A 21,394-nucleotide genomic window follows, 5' to 3' on the forward strand; every position below is an offset into this window, starting at 1 on the left:
ATGGGCATCAGTGAAATGACTGCAGGGCTTCTGGGAATGGAGCTCTTTTTAGGTGTGACTCTGGGCCAGTGTTACAGAATAATTGTGAAATGTAACTGTTAATACGATTTAGACTGCTTAAATGCGTCTAACCAAAGTGACATCTATTGCATCATCTACCCGCAGTATTTCTGGGTCCTTCTGAAGCATGATCACTGTGGTCAGTGTTTTTGGCGTGCACACATTTTGGCGTGCATGTGTGTTTTCACATTTTGATTTATCAAGTTATTCTTGATTACCGCCAAGGCAAAAAAACAACAACTTTTTTTATGCTAGTGATGACATATTTACAAGTTTCACTGCCTGATATTAAACCTATGAAAAACAGGATGCAACTGTAAGATAACTTGATTTAATGCAATGCTCACTTGGAGGAAGTGAGATAAAGCTTACACTTCAGTACTTATCTATATTATCTTAGAGCTTTTTTTGTTATTTCTGTTGTTGAATGACATGGAATATGTATACATTTTAACTCTTTATTGCATAAATTACAAAAATTCCTATCAACACCTTTTTTTAAACATTACCCTTAGGGCAAAAACTGGGTGGATGTTGACTGGACTGATTACATGCACACATTTAAAGAGAAAGCAGCTTTGATGCATATAATCAGCAGCTGATTCCTGGAATCAACCTACCCAACCAGATGTAGCATGGGTTATATGAACATTGTAAAGCTGTCCGTCTTGAGTTGATTAGAAATGCATCCAATTTTATTTAATCAGATGAGAATGGACAATCAAAGTGACTATATTACACAAGGAATAGGAAGAAAGTTCACAATCACTACAAAAGGACATACCATGCAAAAAGAAGTCTTTTCAAACACTTCAGCTCAAATCCCTACAGGTTTTTACCATCATCAGTGCTCCAAACATTTCAGATATGCATGTCTTCACCAGACTCGCAGCAATCAGAAGACAGCTGTTTGTGACTGGGTTGTTTAGGTCGCAGTTACTCGCCCTTAAAGCGAGGAGGACGTTTCTCTTTGAATGCCTGCAAACCTTCCAGCCTGTCTTTGGTTGGGATCACCTAGAAGACAACAGAGTCACAGATATCAGAGGAACACTGAAGAGCTAAATATACTGGCTTCCTGAGTGATCTAGGCCAGCGTCCGCTCTCTTCATGAAGAGCATTGTGTTAACACTTCAAATGGCTGATGCATAGACTTATCATAAAACTAAAGTGCATGCATTCTTTCGCCAAACTTAATTTTTAGACATTTTGGCAGGAGAAACAGGAAAGGGAGGGGAAACTGAATTGGGAAAATACCTCAAGCTGGGACTTGAACTCCAGTAAATTTGTCAGTCTGCCGCCCACGTGGAAATGACTCTTGTAATGTTGATTAATCATTATTCAAATAAATGACTCAATGTTGAAAACAAATGGGGTTTTTACTTATGGAACCCAACCTAACATTATAAAGATCGATATTTCACACAACAAAACCTTAGTTTGATTCTCCAGATTCATGGAAAAGCTGATTGTGGAAACAAACCTGAGCATAACATGCCTCTTCAATGGCTAATCCGGTCTTCAAATCCACCTGGAACAAATCAACAACATCATTCACAGTCTTGCGTCATCATTTGTCATTCGCAGACTGTTTATGTGAACCACAGATTCCTGTTTTAGCCGCTAGAGAAAGTCTGAAATGATGCTAAATGCACACACAACACACTTTCTTTTCTCCTTGTAGCTATAGGAACAAACCAATAAACGTGCACGAGCTCCTCATGACAACACAGAGACCTACTTTTGTAAAAAAACAAACGTCTGAACCCTTCATTAGAAAAAGAGCTGAATTTTAAGAAAATGCCCTTTGGCATTAGCAGCACAACAGAGTGCTTTCTGTATTTAACTACTGCTCTTCTAAAGAAAAAAAAAAAAGGTCAGACACAAAGAAGCTATTTTGCGTCTTAGTGAGAAGTTGTTTTCTTCAACCCAGGCTCATTGGAAATAACTGCATGTGGCAGCACTTCTGCAAAATTATCTTTTTTTTTTTTTACATGGCTTCTTGCGGGTTTCGCTACTCCTTCAACGTGAAACATCAGGTAAATGCACATTCAGTTTTATGCAAGACTACTTTAAATTTATAAAAAATGCATACAAGAATACTATAAATCTGGCATAGTTGTATTACAGTAAACATCATGGCAGCTCTGAAACAATGTCTGGTAATTGGTGATGCATGTTAAACTAAACCTAAACGACAGTGTTAACAAGAGCAAATGTGGGATAAAAGTGAATTTGCTGAGGCAACCATGCTGTTTTAGACCGCTTCTACAAGTCTTTGAGCTCCTGTTCGTATTTCACAGGACTCGTATAAAAGCACTTGACAGCACAAGTACAATGCTTTACCAGGTGCACTACCGAGCAAGTTTACTTTGATAGATAAGCCGTTCATACGGAGATGGTCATGTGAGGGAAACAGCTAAATGCATGGGTTCACAAATCATGTACAATATGATAAAAGGGTTTTGAGGTCCCAAACCCGTACGAGGAACTGTACGAAAATAAGTCTTTATTTGAGAATCTGCCTGTGTAGTCATAACTTGTGTAATAAAAGAATAAAATCTGTGCAAAATGTGTTCATTTTAGTTGGAAATGGCAGTGAATAGATTTTTCCCCCAATGCCCCATGTTGGCTTTTCCTCTTCTAATGACTTGAACAGAAGAGCTGAGGAGGTATCTGCTCTGTTAGGTCACTTCCTAAGAGACCTGTGACCCAAGGGACCTGCGCTGTTGACAGACGGCCTCTGGGGTCAAGGTAATGTCATAAAGCAGACTCTCTCTTTGGCATCTCGGATGAAAGCTGCCCATGACTTCACATACAAACACACTTTTAATGGTAAGCTTAACATGATGAGAAATGAGAGCACAGCGGTTTATCTTATGCATCATAGCATGTCTGTTCTGATAGGTTTGCTTAACACAATATGAAAATAAACATATCTTTTCAATTAGAGGAGATCATGTTTGTAACGCCAGTGGCAGGAAGATTCAAGTCACCTGGTAGCAGATGTCAACACAGACAGGTTGTACAGCACAAGAAAATAACTCTTTATTTCTGGCCAAATATGTCATGTGCAATCTTACCTCTATTCCCTGGTTGATTGCTAGCTTCGCCATTCGAATTGCAATTGGCCCCTGCAAGAGAACAATCACGAAAGCTTCATTATAACAGTGCACACTAAGAAACGCTCTGAATGGAGCAGCTCAAGTGTTTCTACCTGAGGGATGAATTCACGGGCCAGATCCAGAGCTCGCAGATACGCCGCATCTCCAGACTCATTCTGCTCCAGTGCGTGATTCACCAGACCGAGACTCTTGGCTTCGGCACCGCTCAACACTCGCGCCGCAAATATCAGCTCTTTAGCTACAGACACTCCTACAGTTCGTGGCAGACGCTGGGTTCCCCCTGCAGCCAAAACATGACCAGTGTGATTCTGTGAAATTGAGGATCACACTCCAAACATGAAGGATTAAGTGCAGACATAACGGTTTTAAAGTTTGGGGATGGTAAGATTCTTAAATTCAAGGAAGTCAGCACTTAGGATGTACTTCGTTTGACTAGCTTGATTTCACACGTCGTGCGAGTATGAATTTTATGGAAGATTATTTAAGGTTCAACATCAAGCGTGTGCAAGGATTTGGAAAAGAGCAGAGTGCGGCTGTTTCAACCGGGATATTGGTTTGAGCTCAGAGGGAGTGTCAGTCACATTAAAAAAGTTCACAGCTTAAGTTATTTGTGGATTAATGTGTATTAGAGATGCAAACTGTTTAAAACGATTCAGTTCGATTTGGTGAACTGAATGATTCGTTCGCGAACCGGATATCCAGACTGCTTTGTTTTTAACTCTCTCTCACACAGACACGGAAGAGAAGACAGTGCTGAATAAAGTCGTAGTTTTTGCTATTTTTGGACCAAAATGTATTTTCGAAGCTTCAGAAAATTCTACCTGACCCTCTGATGTCACATGGACTACTTTGATGATGTTTTTCTTACCTTTCTGGACATGGACAGTAGACCGTACACACAGCTTCAATGGAGGGACTGAGAGCTCTCGGACTAAATCTAAAATATCTTAAACTGTGTCCCGAAGATGAACGGAGGTCTCACGGGTTTGGAACGACATGAGGGTGAGTTATTAATGACATCATTTAGATTTTTGGGTGAACTATCCCTTTAAGTTTCCTTCAGAAATCAATATAATATACTGATTTGAAACATTTCTTATTAATAGTGCTTAATATTTTTTATGGTAATCAACCATGATACAATATTTCAGGATTGTTTGATAAACAGAAAGCATTTGTTTGAAATCAAGAGAGAGAGAGAGAGAGAGAGAGAGAGAGAGAGAGATAGAGAGAGAGCTAGCAAAGTATACAGCGTCTATTCTCTCTCCAAACCCCTGCTTCCAAAACAAGTTTTCTGTTTGGCTGTGTCAGATTCTTCTTTTCATTAGAAGCACCTGTCTCAGAAAACTACCAAACAAAGCTAATTGTTTTATGATGAGTCTTTAAACTGGGTCTTACTAATGATTGGCACAGCTCATTGGTTGCACCCATGTTGAGCTTTCATTTATTTCTGATTAACCTCAACAAGGAGCTCCACACGTGCAACTCAAAAGGCAAATAAGGTCACAGTTAACATGTAGAGCAATGAGTGCAATTACGGTCAATGTGATTCACTTCCACAGAGACCGGGAACACTGTCCTTATCATTTAACTCAAAACAGCACAATAAAGAGAAATCACCAACAGACCAATGAATGCACACGGACAGTGTGTGTCGATGAGAATCTGAACCTGCCCGACCTGATAAGCATGACTCGTGTGATGTTTCAACAATAGCTACAATCCTATCTATAAAACACCAGGAAATGAACTTCATCGGACATATGCCTAGGAAGTATGTTGAAAACATTTCACCGGTTTAGCTACTCTAGGCATGACAAGTATTTAGAAGGAAAATCTGATGCATTAAAGTTTTAGTTCAATGCAAACTGTGCACTTTCTTAATGTTATAAATACTTATGTAGTCTTCCATCACACAGCTGACGTAAAACTACATATTCTCTCATTATTTACTGTGAATATGCGGTCATGTTTTTCCCATAGAGGTGAGATGCTTGAATATTAACGCAGATCTTCTCCATACAGCCTCAGTGTAGTTCACAATGAGCAGGGTGTCTAGTTCTAGGACACAAGCGAGTAAACATCAGATCATGTCTAAAAGCAGATCAAATGATATCTGGAAAGTAATAAGGATGTGCACTACAGGCTTCAGGTCCTGTGATAAATTACAGTCTGTTCTTCTAACAAATAACCATAATCATGTCTGCATTCCAATTAAAAAATGCCACTGGTTCAAACTGGTTTCTTGTGTGACACAGATGAGAGACAGAGATACAGCATGTAGCCAAAAATGGAGAAAGTTTCAGTGGATGGGAAGATCATCAGTGAATGGTTCAAATTTAATATTATCATCTGGTTTCAGAAGTTAAATGGACCGACTTTATGGTTCTTTCTATGGTGTGATTTCTTGGACATGAATTATTGTTATATATGAAAACAGCTGTTTGAAGATTGAACATGTAAAAAATCACCACAACAAAGGTCTGGATAAACATGGGGAAGATTGCATTTTAATTTGTGTGTATGTGTTTAATGAGTCAGGGATGCACATAAGTGGTGTGCAGGTGAACGACCAAAATATAAAATAAAGGGTACAATATAATACAATAGCATTATAAATATATATGTGGGTCAAAGACGTTAAGATGTCCGCATCAAGAAAAATGTACAAAAGTGATTTTGTGTCCATAGAAAGCACATTAAATGTTAGTAAAATGTCTACTTTTAAGATTTTAAATAAGTATTTGGAGAATATAATTTCAAAATTTGGTTGAAATAATAATTGTCATTCAGTGTAACACTATTTATGCCAAAATTCAAACAACATGCTTATTCTGATGTGTACATATTAAAATGAATAATGGAGCATACTAAATTTTATTGTGTTTTAAATTAGTACAAAATTCTTACTGACAAATGGGCAAAACCTAGGATAGTGGCAAATGTTAAAAATGTTAAATTACAACTCATTAGTATTTGGGGTGAAAGTAATTAGTCTTTTAATAAGTCATAAATGGATTTTTGTTGTAAATATGCCTGACATGATTGTTACTGAATGACATTTTACTGGGTGTCTTCTGTAAATCAGGGGAAAATGTATGATATTTATTTTTTGCTCAGAAAAACAAAAACAAAATTGCAATTAAATAAAACAGAAAACTTTTTGCATTTTTTGGGGGGGCTACAACAGTTTAAAGCAGTATTACACTTTTTTTATGCTTAAACACTTTTTCGTCTTAGACCCTTGTATAATACTATGAATTATATATATATATATATTTTTTTATTTTGTTTATTATTTTATATTAAAAAAGCAGCTAAAATGCAATAATATTATCATTTTACCAATTCTATTTATTTAATATAATTATATGTAATGCATCACACAAATCTCCAAGTGCTCTCTCATGACTGAAAAACTTAAGTGCACGCCTCATTATAAGTCATCTGTAGCTTGATCCCCTACAGTCGGGCTTTATACAAATCCATTTGGTGCCACAAACATAATCAAGCAACCTTTAGCTCAAAAAGTCTTCAATTATAATCGTTGAATCATGACACTTTTGCGATAAGTCCTTTGACATGAATTCACACAATCAGGCCATCTTTTGCCTCCGTTGCACAACTCTTACTCAAGCTCTTGTGTGAAATATGTTTACACGAGACGTGTTGCATAAGTGCTCACTAATAAAGCAGTTCCCAGTCCTCCACGGATAACTGCCATCTCTCTCAGGCAAAAAGATCCATGAATAAATCATAGTGTTTATGAATCTAGGGCACAGCCGCACCGACTCGCTGTCTTTCCAGTTCGACTATATTTCTGACAGTGTTCTTGGACAGCAGCGCAGTGTGTGACTTTTATACTGTACATGCAGACAACACACAATATATACATACAACCATGAGCAGTGATGAGACCGAATGAATTTTATTACAATATTTTTTTGTGCAATTCCGTTTGGATCTCGGGAAGAGAAGAAAAAAGGAGGGGGGAAAGCATTTTGAGTGCTTATCTTTGAATCATGACTCTTTTCTGTAGAAATGTGCTGCTTTGGCACGTTATTGCAACAAGGACAGGTTCTTTTCACAAGAATTTTAATCAACCCATGTTTTGACTATTGCACAACTCCGACTTATCGCAAACAACATAATATGCAAATACAACCGAGAGCCATAAAACAGATCTAAATTTGATTGCAATCTCATAAGCCATCAACTGTTTTCAACAATAAACGTGCATCTGTGGCTTTTCAATGGTTTAATATATATTATGATAATCGCTGATGTTAGAGAAATAGTAGTGGATCGATGATTTGTGTTATTTTAATCGTTGTTCCCAATACGAGTGGATTTGTTACGACTAAACTCAATGGCTTGAGCCAGTAATAAACAACGCTGTGTTTTGTGGCAGAGGTTTCGCAAGTATTTCAGGGAACTTCTTGCATCACATCAGTCCTGGCTAGTGAGAAAGTGTCCTTTGGCTTTACAACAACAACAGAAAAGAAGATTACCAGAAACAGTGTCAGCACGCTGAAGAAAGACTGAGGGTGACCGAGGTTAGCTCGGGGTTGTTTTGAAGCAGGCAGCAGAGGATGGTAAGTGTTACACACATCGCGTTCCAAGAAACCAGAGCGGCCGTCACGAAACAGCGTCACAGTCAAACGTGTGCTGCACTTCTTCCTGGAAGAGAGCCTTTCATCTAATCTTGTCCTTCTGACAGACTCAACATGCATGGATCAGAAGACACAAATAGTGCTGCTTTAAATAACTTTAGGATTGAACCTTACGTCTTTTACACTTTGAGCCCATACTAACGGCCTAAATTCTGAAATTTAACCAATTTATTTCTATATTCAAGTTACGGGTCAAGTAACAAATGTGTACTTTTCTGATATAAATGACTTGGTTCAACGTCACAATTTACAAAACAAAAAGCAACTGTTTACACAGAACACATTCGGCTCGTGTTTAATGAATGTGGCCCAGTGTTTGCAAGCAAATAATTAGCCGTATTTATTCTAAAATAATGTGGTAACACACTATGTACATTTTGATTGACAGTATTCACACCTTCTTATTTGACTACTTTAATTGTGATTAATCACATCCGAAATAAAAGTTTTTGTTTACATAATATATATGTATGTACTATATATATATATATATATATATATATATATATATATATATGATCCTTTAGAAATCATTCTAATATGATGATTCATGATCAAAGTTTGAAACAGTTGTGCTGCTTAATATTTTTTCAGAAGCTATGTTTTTAAAATATAAATATTTTGTAATAACAATATACACTACTGGTCAGTAATTTGGGGTCAGTAATTTTTTCTTTCTTTTTTTTTTTAAATAAAATCAATAATTTTATTCAGCAAGGATGTGTTAAATTGATAAAAAGTGATAGTAAAGAAAATATATTATTAGAATATATATATTAGAATATATATATTTTATTTTTAATAAACACAGTTCTTTTGAACCTCTTATTGATCAAATATATTAGACAGCAGAACTGTTTCCAACACTCATAATAAATCAGAATATCAGAATGATTTCTAAATGATCATGTGATCGACTGATGTTACACGTGACACTGAAGCTGGAGGAATGAAAATTCAGTTAAATAAATTATTATTTTTTAAGTATATTCAGATAGAAAAGTATTATTTTAAGTTGTAATAATATTTCACAATATTACTGTGTTTTCTGTATTTTTGATCAAATAAATGCTGGCTTGATGAACAGAAGAAACTTCTTTCAAAAACATTAAAAACAGTAATGCTTCCAAACTTTTGATCTGTACTGTGTATATATACAGTATATATTTTGAAAATACTGACATGTATATATTCATGATTCATAAAATATATTCATATTTTTTCATATACAAACATAATATTTTTCTTAATTATATACATGCATGCATGTGTATTTATAAATAATATACCATACACCGTACACACATATATATTATGTAAACAAAAACTTTTATTTTCGATGCGATTAATCGCGATTAATCATTGATAGCACTATCACAAACACACTTAAGGGTAAAGATAAAGATCTTTCAACACCAGGGGAAAATAAAACGAGAACAAGCACAAACAAACATCTTCCACTCCGCCCCATTTCGCACTATTTAAAAGGTGTGTCAGTGATGTCATGCGGTTCCCAAACAAAAACACACGTCTCACATGTCTCTCCTGATGCACGAGGCTGTGTACTACCGGCCTGAACTGACCTTGTGTTCCCCTGCACCGCACACGTAACACACTCATTCCCAGCACAGCACAGGAAGCAGGAACTACTATGAAAACAAACCAGTCGACCCATCTTCCCACAGTACGCCTGCCAATGGATTTAATGAATTATGACTTCAAGAAAGCTTATTTGAGAAGGAAAAATTGTAAGCTGATATATTAGATAGCAGATGCATTAACTAACAGTTAAAGGTCCCGTTCTTCGTGATCCCATGTTTTAAACTTTAGTTAGTGTGTAATGTTGTTGTTAGAGTATAAATAATATTTGTAAAATTCTAAAGCTCAAAGTTCAATGCCAAGCGAGATATTTGATTTAACAGAATTCGCCTACAAAAAACGACCCGTTTGGACTACATCCCTCTAGTTCCTGTAGTAATGACGTCACTAAAACAGTTTTTTTGACTAAACTCTGCCCACATGAATTCACAAACAGGGGGGCGTGGCCTTGTTGCGCTCCGACGGAGAAGGAGGAAGAGCGGTTTGTGTTTGTCGCCATGTCGTTGAAACGCTGTTATTTTCATCTCTGAGTCCAATCATCTTTGTTTGGGATTCCCAGGGACGCTGTACTTTGAGATTAATGGTTACAATTTATGTTTAACTCAGTTCCCAAAAATTATGTTTCTGAAGGAGAGGCTTCATAGACCAAGGAAGTCATCAGCCCGTTTTCATGACAGTGAAAACAGCGGTATACAGATAGGTGAATTGTGTGAAAAATACTGTGTTTTTTAGACGCGAAACATGAACACGGTATATTACACACTGTAAACACAATCAGAGCTTCAAAAAAGCGTGTAAAACGGGACCTTTAATGCTATAGTGTTCCTGTAGCTCAACTGGTAGAGCACTGCGTTAGCAAGCAAGCAAGCGCAAGGTTGGGGGTTTGATTCCCCGGGAACACATGATATGTAAAAATTGATAGCCTGAATGCACTGTAAGTTGCTTTGGATAAAAGCGTCTGCTAAATGCATAAATTTTATTTTAATTTTATTTTATTTTAAATTTAACTAACGTTAAGTAATGGGACCTTAATGTAATAAGTAAAGAAGTAGATTTCACGAGGCGTCCTGTTTTAACCTCCATGTGTTTGTTGTGGTAATGTGTGGACAGTGATAAACAGAGATGGTTTAATCTGATCTGTGCAACAGTCCTTCTGAAGAATCTGGGCCAGGCTAACTAAAGCACGCTGAAAGTGGGTCAGTGGATCGGTCATTAACTCACTCATAGTTGTTTATTATAAGGGATGACTTTACTTACTGTAGAGCTAATCAGTAAAGAGATTTTGATATTTCTTTAGTGCTGTTAGATATGCTCACGAGTGCCTGGAACTACTTAAAGAGACAGTTCATCAAAATTCTGTCATCATTCACTTGTCCCCCCCCACCACCCCCACCCGGTTATTCGGGTAACCAAACATTACTCTACCCCATTGGCATACTGATGTGTGCTAAAGGCACACACCCATGTTATTTGTCAGTGCAGGGTGTGCATATTCCTTCCTATTTTGATCCCACTATGTGCTGAGTCACTGGAAATAATGCTTAACATACTCTTTAATTCAGTACCCATAACTGGAAATGTTGATTTATCAAACAACAACAAAAAAATGGATTGCATGTGGAAAATTGCAATATTCTGTGCTGTTTTCGCAATTTTGCAAATGCTACCAATCAGGCACTCTCTGGAAATCAGGGAGCCAATTAAATAGTTATCTTTGGAGCAGCAAGCAGGCATTACACATTATCAACAGAGTACTAAAAGGAACATGCCCCGACTCAATAAAGCAGAGGGAAACCACTGCAGGTCTGTCATCATATAATCAAAGGCCCTTTTTCCATACAATAATATATATTAGGGATGCACGATAATATCGGCACAACATCGGTATCGGCCGATAAAAACTTAAAATGACCATCATCGGCATGGGCCGATATGAATATTTCTGCCGATGAGCCAAACCGATAGAGTTGCGTGTGCACGCGCGACGACCATGAACGTAGCTTGAGCGCCAAAAACGTAAACTTACAACATGTCAGCTGTGTGGAGGCATTTCGAGATCTGTCAAACAGATAACAAAGTTGCTATTTGCAATATTTGTAAAGCTCAAGTGATGCGAGGTGTCTTTCAACACTACAAATATGATTACACATCTTAAGAGCCGTCATCCTGAGCAGCACCAAGACCTGTTTTTCAGGTGTGAATGTCTGTCTACATTTGTAAAATAATACATTTATGGTAGAATCAGTACAGAAGAGATACATGGATTTCTCTTCAGTAAAATTAAAGTTTAAATATATCAGGCCAAAAATTTGTATATATATATATATATATATATATATATATATATATATATATATATATATACATACATACATATATATATACATATATATATATATATAGGTATCGATATCGGCCAAAATTATTTTGAAAATATCGGCATATCGAATATCGGCCAAAATCCAATATCGTGCATCCCTAATATATATCCTAAACCTACACACACCAAACTCAATAAAAGAACCTAAAAGGGGTCATGAGAAATCAAAAATCCACATGCAATATGTTTTGAAGTAAGATTGAAAGTTAGGTGGTTATTTACTAAAAGAGTTTCCTCTATTACAGACAACTTTTTGCCATTGTTACAAAAAAGCAGAATTGTAATTGATCCAGTGCTCAGGTTAATAACATTTTTCAGATGTATGCAAAGATCTATCATGATCTTCAGATTACAGGTCAAACTAATTGGTTCAAAACAGCACAACACCGAATCAAAAAAGAAAAAAAGTGCTGACGTCTTCACTGTTTTTCCAGGGTTTCTCAGCCTAATAAAGCTCTGGTGACCTATTTTCATCCTGTAGACAAAACCCCTCCGGCTGCAGGTCAAGCCTTGAGTGAACACGACATACTGAAACACAGATATCTTCCAGCTCAATCACATGTACCTAGATAGGGAACTGGAAAACATGCAACTGGTTTGCCTTCCCCCAACAAATCATGACCACAACAGATCGGCCTGCTGCAGAATAGTCCTGTATCTTATGAGCTACAGTGGCCCCGAAAGTATTCAGACACTTGAACATCTCTAAATGATTGTGGTATCTAATTCAGTGACAACAACGGAGTTCTCTCGAAAAATAACATCCATTTTCTTTGCATTTTTGGCAATGTCAAGAACAGATGAACTACGAAGTACTACAACAGTTGGAAAATCTGTGGAAATCACTTACAGTACGTCAAGGATATTTACAGTCCTGCTGCTATTCTGACTTTAGATAAAAAGCCACATTTGAAACAAAACAGCAACTCCAGGAAATGATGCACAGAAGGTTTAAAGAAAAAACATGTCTTTGAATAATCATTTTATTGTGTTCGGTTTTCCTTTTCCTGGCAGTTGGAAGTATTTGGTCCAGTTTTTTCATCATGAGATATAAGCTGTGCTACAAAACTTAGAAAGCTGCCTTAAAGGTCTGTAACAATACACACATTTTTTTTGATATGACACACAAGTCTCATTATATGAGTCAATAAAAAGGGATGCAAAATGTTTCCAGTTTAACCTATTGTATTGCCTAAATGACTTGCTGTCTACATGCACTCTTGCCTGTTTGGCAGCGAGATCATAGCGCTGTTCACTGTACACTTTTTACGGCTGTTTAGTATGTGGATATCTGCTTTGGTTTAAACCAATGCCATAACAACAAAAGACGATGACTGACCACACAATTCTCCGAGTTTCAGATGAATTCAGAAGTAAATACAAATACAGAGAGAGACACTTACCAGCGCCTGGGATGATGGCTAATTTAGTCTCAACTAGTCCCATCTTAGCAGAGCTAGCTGTAAAACAGGTCAAAGTGAGGAGAATCAGTGAGACGTTTTGCTTTCAAAGAGATAAAGCTCAGAAGACCCTGAAAAATATGAACGTCTTTAGAAATCTCAGATTTTAAATCAGGTAAAGAGCGATGAAATAATCAGGTTTATGATGCATACAAAATTATAAATAATACAATACTCATACTGACTATGCCACAATCAAAAAAAACATTTTATTCCATTAATAATTAATACTTTAGTGATAATCAGTTACTTTTTTTGAGACACTGAACAGCACATGCTGATAAATAAACTGATCAAGTGAAAGCAGTTTAATTTGGTTTGAACAAAAAAAAAAAATTCCACATGCATGAATGTAAAAATGTTATTTCGCAAACAAGTTTTTTTTTTCTGTGCATTAAATATGAACCGTTATTTTAAGTTCTCACACCTGTCGAAATAGTTTGAAACCATGAAAACAACTTCAGAGGCATCTGAAAAGAACACTAAATAATATTACGCATTCGTTTTTTAAAATACTTTCTTATTTTGGAGCCAATCTATAATTTCTACATTTTTTACAGCCACACGACTGAGTCATTTTGCAACTACACTAAATATAGACCCTAAATATCCACATAAAAAAGTGCCTTGTGTGAAAACATATGGTGCGAAGTGCATTGGAAGAAGTGCAGGAGACCTGTTATAGCATCATGCACAGATTCAATCTAAATCTGGGTGTGAGAGGAGAACGCATGAGAAGCCATCTGCTATCTGACAGCGTAACGAAGAAATGTTAATTCACAACACTGAGTGAACCGAGATACACTTATAAAAAGAGGTCACGACATGAGAAATCTAGTTTGCCTTGATCTTTTGGCATATAAGTGATCTTTGTACGATTAAAACATCCTGCAGGTTTCATAGCTTAAAATGTCCTCCTCGTTATAAACAAAGCATTTATTTAATCAAGCTGCGAAAACAGTGCAGAGTGATGTCATCATTCATTTGCATAAACCCTGCCTCCAGAGCAAGACTTCGACCAATAGTCGTCTTCTCACCATAGGCCCCGCCCACTGGTGTTCAGGATGACATAATTATATTGGCTTATAATGTAAGTTTTCTTCTACCTGCCACTCTGATGTCACAGGCCAGAGCCATCTCCAGACCTCCTCCAAGAGCCGCCCCATCAATGGCTGCGATCGTTGGCATGGGAAGAGTACCTAAAACAGTTCATCAAATGCCTAAAACTGGATTAACCATTAAACGAAGTCTCGTGTGTCAACACGTTTCTAATTTGCAGTTCATGGCTGAGATGATCTCTAGAGAGCAGGGTTTCCATTGGCAAGCTGTGACAGCTAATAGGACGTAAAATACATTACTCCTTTACTATTAAATGAACTCTTCAAAACATGATTTATCTCTGCAACTGGTTTTTACACTGTACAATTACACCATGACCTTAAGCATAATGTGACTGAGTGAAATTATCTCACGACGCTAACTTATACATATTAGCTGTTTGGTTAAATAACTGGCAATATCAAATCAATTTGAGGAATACCTATTAAGATTTCAGCGTTTTAACTTACCAAGCTCTGTTATTAGTGTTCTTGCTTTAGTAACAAATGGTCCTACTTCACTCTGCTGCATCTTTGCTCTTTCTTTTAAGTCTGCACCTGTTCAGACAAACATGCGTTGATGCAAAGTGGGGTTCACAATTTATTTATTAGTATCCCTTTTAATTTTTGAATAAATAAGCATGGATTATTAAAACTATTTTAAGTTTGATTCTACATTTGCATGCTCTTTTTTTTGTGTGTACAAATTGTATTTTTGTTATGCAAACTGGATTCAAGTCAATGCTCACAAAACTTTCATATTGCTGTCCTATATATACATTCACATTTGTATAAATGGCATACCAGCAATACAGCTGAATGATAGTGTAACCCACACAGTCCGATCATAACCCGTAATAATTGCATTAAACACTTCAGAGGCTAAATACCTGCGCAGAATATCCCAGGCACCATACTGCACAAAACTACAGTACGCACTTTGTTGTCCTTCTTCAATGACTCGAGAGCTTCTGACATCTAGCAAAAACAAAACAAATCATAAAAAGGGGATATTATGTATATCCTAGTTCTCATTTGTTATCGAATCAAATTCTAACATTTGGAGACACATCCACTCCTGAAAGGCTTTGCATAGGACTGGAGAATAAACGTTGATAGTTGGTTAACAACCTTTAACTTTATTTTGTGAGTAATCTACTTAAAAGTGCATTTATGCCACAAATTTAGTTCCTTCTCACGGATGAACAGGTCAATTAGAAAAAGCTGTAACTCAAAAAGATTGATGCAAACTGTTGCATTTTTATCTTTTGCATCAAAACATTTGTTTTTAGAGTGTACTGCCAATTATAAAGTACATCTAAGAATACCATTTTTTACAAAAAATAAATAAATAAATAAATAATTACTTTTATTTATTTTTTTATGTATTAGGTAGTGATGTAGTGGTAGCCAAGAGTGATTAACTATTACATTTTGACAAGTAACAGTAAAAATACTCACCATTGTAACAAGATTTTTGCTGATGGCATTTTTAGATTGAGGCCGATTAATCCCCAAAACAACAATCCCTAAAACACAGAACAGTTACACTACAGTAAACAGTGAACAAACTGCAAGATAATGTATGAAAAATATTGACAACTGAAACAGACCCTTGAAGTGACAACAAGTCTAATATTATAGGAACATTTAACAATATTGAGAGAGTATTTGGGCAGATTTGTATTTCTAAACTAGGCATTTATTAAAGATAAATAGTAACGTCACTGAAACGGTTCACTAATGGGGCATTATGAGAGAAGGTGCGGAGTACGTGTCTGCATTGCGGAGTACAGGAATCCGATACACAAACTCTGTGATCAATAATTCACTTTCTCGTGCTCTACCTGAGTCATCACCGTCCAAGTATCTAACGATAAGGTCATCTCCAGACTTAACGTCGGAGCTGGCCAGTCGCACACAATGAGGCACTCTCTTGGTTAGAAATGCGTGCAAAACACTGTCCGATCTGCAGACGCCGCTGATCACGTTTATTTGTGATCGGACAGGCTGAAGCAGCGCTCTGCACTTCACTAAAGCCGCCATGCTTCTGCTCTCCTTGACTTTCAACTCTGAACTGCGAGTGACGTATTTGTTTCAGGTCACGTGACCGCGCGGTTTCCCTGCGGCAGCGGTTTTTGTAATGATCTTTAGGTGAAATACAGTGATATACTTTAAACAACAGTAAAATAAGTACAAATCTGCATTACATTTCTAAATTATTTGTGCTGTATTACTACATAGGACAGGGACGCTTAAGACGAGCGGAAAGGAGAACATACTGTAGCAAGAAGAGAACAGCTCACTGTGTTCACATGGTAGAAATATATGAAGAAAATATTGAATTGGGGGTATGGGGTTATATTAAAGGGGTCATATGACGACGTTGCTAAAAGGAACATTATGTTGTGTATTTGTTCAATGCAATGTGTTTATGCGGTTTAAAAACACATTATTTTCCACATAATGTACATTATTGTTTCTCCTCTATGCCCCAACTTCTGAAATGTGTCGATTTTTACTAAGTTCATGGGTCTGAAATGCGAGGTGTGCTCTGATTGGTCAGCTATCCAGTGCGTTGTGATTGGCTGAATTCCTCAAGCGTGTGACAGAAATATTACACCCCTTAAGGGGTGGTCACACTAGACTAGAGCGCTGCGCGGGACTGTTTTCTTCATCCCGCTCCCGCCCGTGCCCGCCGAATTTCTGACCATTACTGCCCGCTCCCAACGTATGTGTTACACTCCCGTCCGCTCCTGCAATATGTATGTCCACTCCCGCCCGCACCCGCAAAACTCTGACAATTTATTCCCGCACAATAATAGAGATGCATTGATTTTGTGTCTTCTCCCGTCCCACAGGAAAAAAAAACACGTATTTGTATTGATATTATTAGAGATTCATGGGGTTGTTTGTTTCGTTTCCCTAGCCTGCATGTAAAAAAAAAAAAAAAGACAAAACACAATACATTCAAATATAATTTGTTTTTATCAAAAACTTTGCACATAAATATAGACTGCTTTGCAAAAAAATATATACATAATATGATAAACTAGGCTACATGAAAAACAGCAGTTTTACAATTATTAGCCAAATGTCGCAGGTATTCTGTTTGAAAAATACTAATAAGAATAAAAACATTCAAACTTAGGCAGCCTGCTCAATAACACTGGCATCATCACGCCTCTTTACCTAATTAACAAATGGCAACGAGGGGCTGTGCTCAAAAAACAACACTAATAAATAACAGGTTCTTTTCTACATCTATTGACATCTTCTCCATCATGTCGCTAGGCAACCTCCCTATCCCGCAGTGTTTTTTTTAGCTGCAAAATTAAAACCGCCCGCTCCCGCGAGATTTGCGTTGGGTCCCGCGGGACCTGGCGGGACTCAATCCCAATGCAGCCCTCTACACTAGACTTTAAACCAAGGGGCAAGGAACTCGACCGGAAGTTGAAGTCGGGTGGGGGCTGCCATCTTTTAGCAGAACTTCACTTGCGTTAGCATTCCCATTGACTCCCATTCATTTTGGCCTCACTTTGACAGCGAATAACTTTACATCTGAGGCGTTTAAAGACTCTGTTTGTCCATTATTTATTTCTAAAGATACACGACAATGTATAAAGGGCTCCATTACCTTCTATGTTACATTATGGCCCCGTATAACGATTGCGTCATAACCACTCGGCTCTCTGTCGCATTACCGTACAGACAGGAGGAGAAGCTCGCAGGCAATTAACTTAATATGGCGTACTGGCGTTACATTTTAAAATACTATACAAAATAATTAATCAGAATACTTACTCCTGCTCACTCACGCCAAAGAACTCCCCGCTCAAGCTCGCCGTCTCTGCAAGATTAGCGATGGCAGTTTGCACGCACAGCTACTAGAAGATTTACATCTGTCAGACAGGTTGCTGACGTCATCAAGCTTCGTTTGAGTCTGCGCGTCAGAAACGGAAGTGCTAAAAAACGCTAAAAATGGGCTTCAATTGTCTCAATTGAGTTCCAATGGGGTCGCTGTGTCCATTTCTTTTACTGTCTATGCTTTAAACGTGTGAAAGTATTTCGGACGCCCCTGCGAATATGGGCAGCAGGAGCAAGCAGTATATAATGGTTTCCCCTCAGTTATCACAACATGGATTAATCTGTGTTTGTACAGAGTCTTTTGTGACGAAGTCGAAAGCATCTTACTATATTGTACTCTCTGCCTATCTCTCTATAAATATATACACATTAAGCAATACAAAATTATAAAACGTGTCCTCATTCAAATGTACCGTCTGTTTCGGTTTCCATTGACACTGCGAACCATACAGCTTTTTATTTTATTTTATTTTTATAATCTTTTTAAATATGTATTATATAAAATTTGCATGCGTATGAATGGAAGTCAGTGGAACGAAAAGGGCAGTGTGACTGTCCCTTTAACAGACTGTGATGAGTGTCCCGGCACGACCAATAAACCCATTACAAATACGAATTTGCCTCTCATTCAAACCTGCTGTTTTAGTTTTTAATGCAAATGTGTTTAAGTCGGCAAAAAAAGAAAAAAGTCAGACAATAATGTTTTTGTTTTAAATTCTGACATTTTATTCGAACCAAAAACAATTGCTAGTATTACATGAGAGTGAATTTGCATCTCATTCAGACCTGCTGTTATTGTTTCATGCAGATGTTTTATGTAGCCAAAAAAACTAAGAAAAGGCTAAAGTCAGAGTATGCAGAGTAATAACAGCTTATGCAATGTGTGTAGCATCTTTGTTTGTTTCGTGATTAAGAAGCAGTGGTTGACTCTAATTTCAAATGCCTACAAATATTTTTGGTTAAGACCAGTTTGCTTGTTATAAAGCAAATAGCCGATATGCTAAAAAAAAAAAATCAGCACCGAGTATCAAACAATTCCCTAATTAAATGTAAAAAAAAATAGAGTGATTCTGATTCAGCCATGATTGGTGCATCACCACTTAAAATACTAAACAAAAGTCCTCAAATTGGAAGTACAATCTGGGATGTCTTTTCCAATCGATTCTTCAATAGGTAGATCTCGTCTTTCGCTGATCACTGCTGTAGAGAATGTGAAGATACGTCATGCTGCGTTGCATGCTGGGGCACCACCGCCAATTCTAAAAACACATTCATTTGTTTTAAGTACAGTGTTACTATAATATAATTTATTTACTATTTTCTTAGTTTTACACACTTAATTCTTTTGAACCACCACACTCTCCCCTTCAAAAATAAATGTCGTCCAGATGTTACATCCTTCCTTTTTTTCACCGTTGATGTTGTGTTATCCATAAGTTGTGTATGAATTGGGTGTTACTGTATCTATAGTTCATAAATAAAGGTCTGTGAGGTAAACGAGCGGTCATGTGATGTGTTTCGATTAGCGCAAGAAAGATGCGAAAATGGATGCTGAGTAACGGAGGCTTGCCTCTGGCGATAACATTTTGGTTGCACCAGCAACTAAAGCAAAGTCTGAGGTGTGGAAAAGTTTTGACCATGTTTATAATGAGAATAATGAGTGAATAATGACGCACCATCAGTGAGCGCAGGAACACGCTGAAGGCATCTACAGTGGATTCAATCATTTTCCTCCACAAACATGTAGACTTAGCCTAATCTCTGCGAGTAAAGGTTTTTCAAATAATAACTAAATATTCATTGAGCCTTAAATGCATAATGTAGACAGATTATTTACGCTAATGTTGTTATTATACTTTTATTAAATGTCAGCTGCTAGTGGCAAAGCAAATTTTATTTTCGTTATTGCCTAATCTTAATTTAAAATTTATCTTAATTTAATTTGTTAAAAAAGACTGGTTTTTATTGGTGCGTTGGTCTATTTATATGCAAAATGAGCCTATGTCTATTTAGAGTGCTGAGATGTTAAGATGTTAGGACTTGTTTTATTTCTTTATTCCAACTTCCAAGTGGTCTAGTCTACCTTAGTTATGAATAAATTATGTTAAAACATGAATAAATGACTCATTCTTGACAAAAGGCAAAAGAGCTGTGTCTGTGCGCACATTTGAATAATGTTTGGTTATAAATGGTTTCGGGCTTTTAAAAAGCTATCAATTAAAATGTATTTGTCGGGCTCGGGTCCTGTAGGGGCTAACTTTTAAGGCCCGATTACAGCTCCACAAGCACTCATCCATGCAACCCTGGAAAGCTGCCGGAGCATTCATTAGACCAAAAGGCATATGGATACAGTCATAGAGCCCCCATGGCATCACGAAGGCAGTCATGGATCTACTCTCTTTGGCTATGAAACCCTGGTGATATGCTTTACCTTGGTCAAGTAACGAAAACCATGTGTTTCCATGATTTCTTGAATGCGTGGAATGCTATTCACAGTATTCAAGTATTCAGTATTCAATTCACAGTAGTGGATACACAACCGTGAATTACTACTGATACACAACTACAAGTGAGGTACTGACTGATAGGTACGGGTGATGTGAGTATTGTCTTTCAGAGAGAACTGCAATCCTTCTATACAGCCAATGTTGTCATCAGATCTCAAGAAAGAAACTGCTTCCTCTCTCAACATCTGCTGTACAAATTGTCTTCTTGACTCACTGAGATGGCTTAAGAATAAATGTAAAATGTATTAGGAACACCATACTAATACTGTGTTTGACCCAATGTCGCCTTCAGAACTGCCTTAATTCTATGTGGCATTGATTCAACAAGGTGCTGAAAGCATTCTTTAGAAATGTTGGCCCATATTGATAGGATAGCATCTTGCAGTTGATGGAGATTTGTGGGATGCACATCCAAGGCACGAAGCGCCCATTCCATCACATCCCAAAGATGCTCTATTGGGTTGAGATCTGGTGACTGTGGGGGCCATTTTAGTACAGTGAACTCATTGTCATGTTCAAGAAACCAATTTGAAATGATTCGAGCTTTGTGATATGGTGCATTATCCTCCTGGAAGTAGCCATCAGAGGATGGGTACATGGTGGTCATAAAGGGATGGACATGGTCAGAA

At 37.2% G+C, this 21,394-nt stretch overlaps 1 protein-coding gene across 1 annotated transcript; it reads right to left on the minus strand.

The window, feature by feature from the left end:
* Positions 1 to 504: 504 nt before the first annotated feature.
* On the minus strand, positions 505 to 16,482 carry auh (AU RNA binding protein/enoyl-CoA hydratase). The gene is made up of 10 exons (XM_026273184.1): positions 16,239 to 16,482; positions 15,853 to 15,920; positions 15,282 to 15,369; positions 14,863 to 14,949; positions 14,401 to 14,493; positions 13,238 to 13,294; positions 3,275 to 3,462; positions 3,141 to 3,191; positions 1,541 to 1,588; positions 505 to 1,074 (listed from the first exon to the last, which is right to left on the minus strand). The coding sequence occupies exons 1-10, from the start codon at positions 16,435 to 16,437 to the stop codon at positions 997 to 999; spliced, it is 957 nt and encodes a 318-aa protein (XP_026128969.1). The 5' UTR covers positions 16,438 to 16,482; the 3' UTR covers positions 505 to 996.
* Positions 16,483 to 21,394: the final 4,912 nt, after the last annotated feature.

Source organism: Carassius auratus, chromosome 10 (genome assembly GCF_003368295.1).
Source record: "Carassius auratus strain Wakin chromosome 10, ASM336829v1, whole genome shotgun sequence".
NCBI lineage: Eukaryota > Metazoa > Chordata > Actinopteri > Cypriniformes > Cyprinidae > Carassius > Carassius auratus.